The sequence below is a fragment of the Tupaia chinensis genome, unplaced genomic scaffold (genome assembly GCF_000334495.1).
Source record: "Tupaia chinensis unplaced genomic scaffold, TupChi_1.0 Scaffold000067_2, whole genome shotgun sequence".
In the NCBI taxonomy this organism is placed as follows: Eukaryota; Metazoa; Chordata; class Mammalia; order Scandentia; family Tupaiidae; genus Tupaia; species Tupaia belangeri.
In genome coordinates this window covers 1083907-1090859 of record NW_006159527.1, presented here as the reverse complement: position 1 = coordinate 1090859, position 6953 = coordinate 1083907, and the positions used below count along the sequence as shown (strand labels likewise).

At 37.6% G+C, this 6953-nt stretch overlaps 1 protein-coding gene across 1 annotated transcript; it reads right to left on the bottom strand.

The window, feature by feature from the left end:
* Positions 1-3322: 3322 nt before the first annotated feature.
* On the bottom strand, positions 3323-4267 carry LOC102482726 (vomeronasal type-1 receptor 3-like). The gene has a single exon (XM_006142203.1). It carries the CDS (start codon positions 4265-4267, stop codon positions 3323-3325), a length of 945 nt encoding a protein of 314 aa, XP_006142265.1.
* Positions 4268-6953: the final 2686 nt, after the last annotated feature.

Here is a 6953-nt window from a genome sequence, read left to right as displayed (position 1 = left end):
GCATTCTGCAGCACTGAGGGTGTGAGCTGTGAAGGGACTAGAAGCAATGATGCACCTCTCTCTGGCAAAGAAAATGTTTTTTGACATGTTTCCAAAAGTTTAAAGCAATTTGTAATTCTCTGCTCATTTCAGTATATTGAAATAAAGTATGTTTTTTTAAACTCTCTCGCATAATTTGAATAATTTTACTAAAGGCAATTAATATGCTATCTTTCAGGTCTGAATTCTACATATTTGAAAGTATTTGAGGATAGGGCTGTCTTAACATAGGATTTTGTGTTACAATTTTTGTTTCCAGGAATTTAAGGACATCTGTAGAAGATCTTTGGCAAGTTTAATGGACATTTTTAAGCTTCATGAATTTTTGTGAGCAGACAAAACACTTTATAAGAATATTTATTAAAATCTTTGAAGGAATATGACATCCTGAAATCAAGAATAGTGAGTGTAGAAGAAATTATAAAATTGCACAGATGAAATGAGGTAGCTCTTAAGTTCTTTCTGACTCTTAAATAAAAAAGAAGGAAAATAAATATGCATGGTCATGCATATGTGCAGTCTACAAATATGTGTACGTGTACTGGCCTGGTGAAAAACCTACACACGTTGGAATATTCACATTGTAATGTGATTGAATGTATAAAAGAAATAGAAATAGAAAGAAAAGAAAAGAAATGGAAAAGCTCTAAAAACCTCATCTTTCCCATGTGAGAGAAAGGGAATACAGTGACGGAGACATAGTTCAGACTTCTCTAAATATGGCTGACTTTACAGGCTGAGTTTATTACTATAGAGATGGTATGATTTTTATACAACAAAGCTAAATTTATGAAACCTTAAAAATGTAAAACAATGCAAGAAATAAAAATGCTTTGTATCAAGTTAGTAGTATAATGCATAAATAGTTGTATCAAGTAATTCCGAGAGTAGTTAACTGCACATTCCTTGTAAAATATACAGTAAGAACAAAATTATATAGCAAAAAAAAAGTCTACTCTTGACCCTCTGAGAATGCAACTGATTACCCACTGCCCTTCTGGTGTCTCTGCTGTGTGAATCACTGCTGCAGGGTTATTAAGGACCACTGCTTTGGGGAAGGGACACTAGTTTCCTGGGGAAAGCAGAATTAAGATAATCCTGGCTAATGAGGTGTTGAGTTCCTTCAGCAAACAAACTTTAGGGTCTTAGGAACTAATTTCTTAAAAAATGGTCAGATGAGAGAATGTATTCTGAGTCTTTTTTATAGAGGATGAAATCAGCCATGGCCTAAATGTCTGTGTGTGCCCAAAATTTATGTTTTAATACCTAATCACTAACATGATAATATTAAGAGGTAGAGTAATTTGGGAGGCAATTAGGTCACCATTACGACAGAGTAGTACCTTAATTCATGAGGCTCCAGGGAGCTGCTGCTCACCTTCTGGCATGTTAAGACATAGCAACAATAAACATGGAATAGAACTTGAACAAATGTATTTTAAAAAAAATTTTAAAAATTTTTATTCATTCATTCATTTTAATTTGACCAGAGAGAGACACAGAGAGAGCGAGAGAGGGAAAGGAAGAAAGCAAGCTGCCAGGTCTGGGACTCAAACCATGGTCAGCCATGTGGGAGTCCAGCATCTTAACCACCATGCCTCCTGCTGGTCCCAAACAAAAAGGTATTAATAATCGAGACCTCGCAGAGCTTAATGAAAACTTTGTAGAATTATCTATGGGAAGAATTTATGCCCAAATCAATGACACTAGATATTGTCATTATTTCACTTAGTAGGTACCAGTAGGGGTGGTGGCTGAGAGGATGCTGGAAGGGGCTTTTGGGAAATGCTGATGTTCTGGTTTTTGATACAGGTGCTGGTTACGCGGGGTGTCCACTTTGAAAATTCATAGGATAGTGTAATTGCACAAAGGATCAAAGGCCGTGCACACTCATGAGTGAGGAGAGGGGAATGAGAAAGCACCCTCATGGGGGATGGTCATGCCACAATCCTAGCCTCCATTTCTCTATCATTTTGTGATTTTGCACACAAGCCTACACACACCTGGTGCAGTTTTCAAGCTGCTAGTTTGGGTCTTGAACCACGTATGTATTGGATCTAGTCGCTTTAATCACAATGCCACTGGTTCCAATTGGTCTTTCTATAGTATAAGTTGTCTTTCATGAAAAATGTGCATTATTTATTTTTTGGAGAGGTTTTTTTGCTACAGGACGTGTGTACTCGCCAGAAAGATAGAAACAGAGAGACAGAAAGTGAGAAATCACCCCCAGGGGGATGGCCACGCCGTAATCCCTTCTCCTCCCATCTCCTCTTGGGATCTCTGGCACTCATGGACATGTGCCTGGTGTGAGTTAAAGCCACTGGGTCTAGGACTCAAATCGCAGTCGCCTACATGGGAGTCCAGTGACATAGCCACTATGCCATCTACTAGGCCCAAAATGATATATTTTTAACTTTTAAAATATTTGATGACTGGAGCCACCAGATAGTGTAGTGATTAGGTCACTGGACTCTGACAAGGCCAACTGTGAATACAGTCCCAGACCTGGTAACTTCAAAATCATGCTGGGTATGTGTGTGTGCACGTGCCTGCCTGAGATCTCAGGAGAAAGAAAGAGAAATGATTATGGCATGGCCATGCCCCCGGGGGTGTGATTTCTCACTTTACCTCTCACTGTCTCTGTCTGGCCCCATTCTTCCATGAGTGCACATGCCCTAAGGCAAAAATCTCTAAATAAATTTTGATAACATGTTATTTATATTCCCTGCAGACAACTCTCTAATGAAGACTTACAAATGACTGAATGCATATGGAAATAAAGAGGTTAACATCTCTTATCATAAGGGAAATACAAGTCAAAAACCACAGTGAGACACCACTTAACCCCAGTCAGAATGGCTATGATCAAAAAAACAAAGAATAGGAAGTGCTGGCTAGGCTGTGGTTAAAAGGGAATACTTTACACTATTGGTGGGAATATAAATTAGTACAGCCTTAAGAATCTACAAATAGAGCTACCATATGACTCAGTAATCCCACCTCTTGATAAAATTATTTTTATTAATATATTTATTAATATATTTATAATACATTTCACGTAACACAAAATATTCCAATTCAAACATACTCAATATAAAAATTATCAATGTGTTATTTTTGTATGCATTCATTGCAAGATTTTAAATCCTCATGTATTAAAAATTCACAGCATATCTTAATTTATACTGGTCCCATTTCAGTACTCATTAGATACATGGCATGTTTTTGCTCATATAAATCCTTATGGAGACTTCTATGTTGCAGGAAAAAGCTGTGTCAACCATCACTGAATACTCCTTGAAGAAAAGGTAAATCTAAGTTTTGAAAAGTAAGAAGTATATTTGGAAATAATTTTAGTATTTTTCATTAGAATGAAAGGGCAGATGGTTGGGTAACATGAAGAAGTAATTCCAGCAATCCTTTCTAGTCTCGGGCTTTTCTGAGGTTTATAACACAAATAGAGGGTCACGACGTTGTCTGAACAATAGAAGAACACAAAGCAACTTACCAGCCAAAGGATAGTGTGGGTAGCTTTGTTTTCAGGAGATGGCTGGGCAGAGAGGCTGGGGCTGTGAAGATGTTGGGCTCTCTTGCGGTGTTTGTGGAGCAGATTCACCATGTAGATGCTGGTCGAGATCATAGGAGCCACAAAGAGCACATCTCCAGTCACCAAAACAGTTGTAAATGCCTCTGGGTACTCAGTTTTAAACTTCTTAGTTTGACAGTATGGGTGAGAATATCCAAACCCGACAATAGTGAAATTGCGATTGGCTTCTAGAGTTAGGATTACGTGGATATAGACCATCGCGTTGATGATCCAGAAGAAAAAGAGAGAGGGTAAAATCCATGTAGAGGATTTAGTTTTAAGCCGTGCCCATTTAGAACTACTGGGACTGATAGTGATGGCTTGAAACGCACTCAGGAGAGAGGTGGTACAGATAGTAAGACCCCGGGCAACTCTGAATATGTACAGAACTGCTTTACAACCAGCATCGCCCATAAAATGCCTTACTCCAAAGGATGATGCGATATCTGGAATCAGCTTGAACAAGATAGTCAAAGTATTGACCAATGTCAAGTGTATGAAAATCAAATCTAGGGGCTTGTTCAGATGAGGTCGAATCAAGGAAGCGTACGTGTATAACAGGAAAAGCAATGAGTTCCCTACGACCCCAATACAAATTTCAGATATGAGAAGAAATCCAAAAATCTCATCAGTTGGAAACATTATCTTAATGATAGTTGAAATGTTTTAATTGGTTAGGCAGGACTCCAACAAAATCTAAATAGATTATATTATGAAATTATAAATAATGGAGCCTATGGAAGAATAGAAGTTGGAAAGTTCCGTATGACAGAAGGTTGCTGAGACGCTCCACTCTTTGGTATTTCGGGCCCAGCTGTGGCAATTTCAGAAACTGGATTCTAGGCACTCTTGAGAACCTTAAAGTATGAAAATTGGTATTATGAAGAAAGTTGGCATTCAAGTGTTAACACTGCATTGTAGTGTATTTTCTGTGTATCTTTGACCTATATGAAGACAAATTGGCATGTTATAAGGCTTTTTTCCTTCAAAATATTATATTTTATTTTATCTCTAATAGTATATCTGTCACTATTCTGAGTCTTCTATAGAACATTGTATTTCCACGACACAAAGTGTGACGTGTATATTCCATGTCTTTTTTACTTTTGATGGTATCCAACAGTTCTTCTAAGACAAAGGTCATTTTTATGTATTTATTTTATTTGTTTTATTATTATTTAATTTGATAAGAGAAAGAGAGAGAAAGTGAGGGGAAGGGAGAGAGATCCAGAGGAAAAGTGAGAGAGCAAGCCTCCAGGTCTGAGATTTGAACTGTAGTTGGCCATGTGGAAGTCCAGCACCTTAACCACCATGCCACTTGCTGGTCCCAAAATGGTCATTTTAAACACTCATCTAACATAGAGTTTTTTAGGTGGAGACTTTTTGTCTCCTCTGACTCAGTCTCATGGGCCTCTAGAGTGTTCACAGATGATTTTGCTTCTCACAACTTGGTGTGAAACTACTGCAATGGGCAGAGGCCAAGGATGCTGCTGAATATCTCAGGATGCACAGCATAACCACACGATAGGAATTCTCAGGTCCTAAACATCACTCATCTAATCACTGACAAACCTAGTTTTTAAAGAGTCCATGTTTTTTGCTGGCTACAGCATATACCAAATCTCCATTCAGGTCTGAGCACTTTTCTATGCTTGTTAAACAAAATCAGTTAGTTTATAAACATAGTAAAATAGGAATGATATTCATTCAGGTTTGCGTTCCAGTTCATAATGTTGCTATCTCATCTATGTTTATTCGATTCAGAGTTGTTTACTATATCATTCACTTGGAAATTCATTATCCCACTCATCTAGTTGTTTTACGTAGTAAAATATCATCCTTTGCCAAACAGACTTCAAGTGAAATATCTGTATGTCTCCCTCATAATGACAAAGTTCATGGGAGTGTTCGGAACTTACCAAGCTGTATTCTCTGTATTCTGTATTCTCTGACCTCACTACAACTCATATTATGCCATTCACCTAAACCACAGTCAAGAAGAAGGCTGAAGCGTGCAAAGTATTATTGAAAACCTAAGATGTCAGAGTATTATTCCTTCATATCTCATTTGTCTCTTCTAGCAATTTTATAATCTGCTTTATTAGTTTGAATTGTTTGAGTTGTGCTACTTCCTTGATATGGTGGACAAAAGCTAACTTTATTGTTTGGAAATACAACTTATGTGGCATGAAAATTTCAGGTTCCTTTTTGTGTTGTCTGACCATTCATTTCTTTTTTTTTAATTTAAATTTATTTATTTACATTCATTCACTGTACATCTTTACAGTATACAAAATGAGATTTTCCATCCAGAGTACACTGTATATTGGTTCAATCAAGCACATCAACATAAATATTATTGTCAACAAATAATTTTCCATTTCTTGATTCCTCTATGTTTTGCTTTTTTTCCCACCCTTCATTCCCTATTTCTTACCCTCTGCCATCTCCCACTCTCCTCCCACACTCTCTGGTATCTACGTTTGCTTTCTATACTTCCCCCACCCCCCACATTTTATTGAGTCACTAAAGATCTTAATTAATCTAAGTATTTTCATAGCAAGCACAGCTGATATATACATTTCCATGAACACAAGTCCAAGTTTAGGCATAAGCGTCAGTGAGTAGAATGAATGTCCTATAAAGAAGCACCTAGCTGGGCTATATATCTTACTGCAGTCATCGAATAGGTATTTTTAATGCATTTTTTTTAATTTCAAGAAAAACTGTTTTAGTTTTCTTTTTCCCCTGAAACTTTTCTTTTTTTTTAAACTTAATTTACATTTATTCCCTAAGCATTGTCACAGCATACAAAATGTGATTTCCCATCCAGAATATACTGCATTGTCTTAACCATGCATGTTATTATAAAAAATTTTCCATTTCTAGTTTATAGTATTCTTTTTTTACCCCCTATTTCTTACCCTCTGTCCTTTCCCACCCTCTTCTCACACCATCTCTGGTGTCTACAGTTGTCTTCCATTCCTCCTCCCCCCCTCACATTGTATTGATCACCCAATTTCTTAAATAATCTAACTACTTTCAATAGCAAGTTCACTTGATATTATTAAGAAAACCAGTTTTGGGAACCAGCCGTTAGTGTAATGGCTATGTTGCTGGACTCCCACATAGTCGACTGTGATTTGCGTCCCGGATCCGGTGGCTTAAAACTCACGCCGGGCACGTGTGCGTGCGTGCCCAAGATCCCGAGAGGAGAATGGAGAAGGGATTGCAGCGTGACCATCCCCCCTGGGGGGTGATTTCTCGCTTTCTGTCTCTATATCTCTCTCTGTCTGTCTGGCGAGCACACACACCCTATAGCGAAAAA

Excerpts from the sequence above, each read along its gene's own strand:
- LOC102482726 (XM_006142203.1), bottom strand. The coding sequence starts at position 4,267 with ATGTTTCCAACTGATGAGATTTTTGGATTTCTTCTCATATCTGAAATT.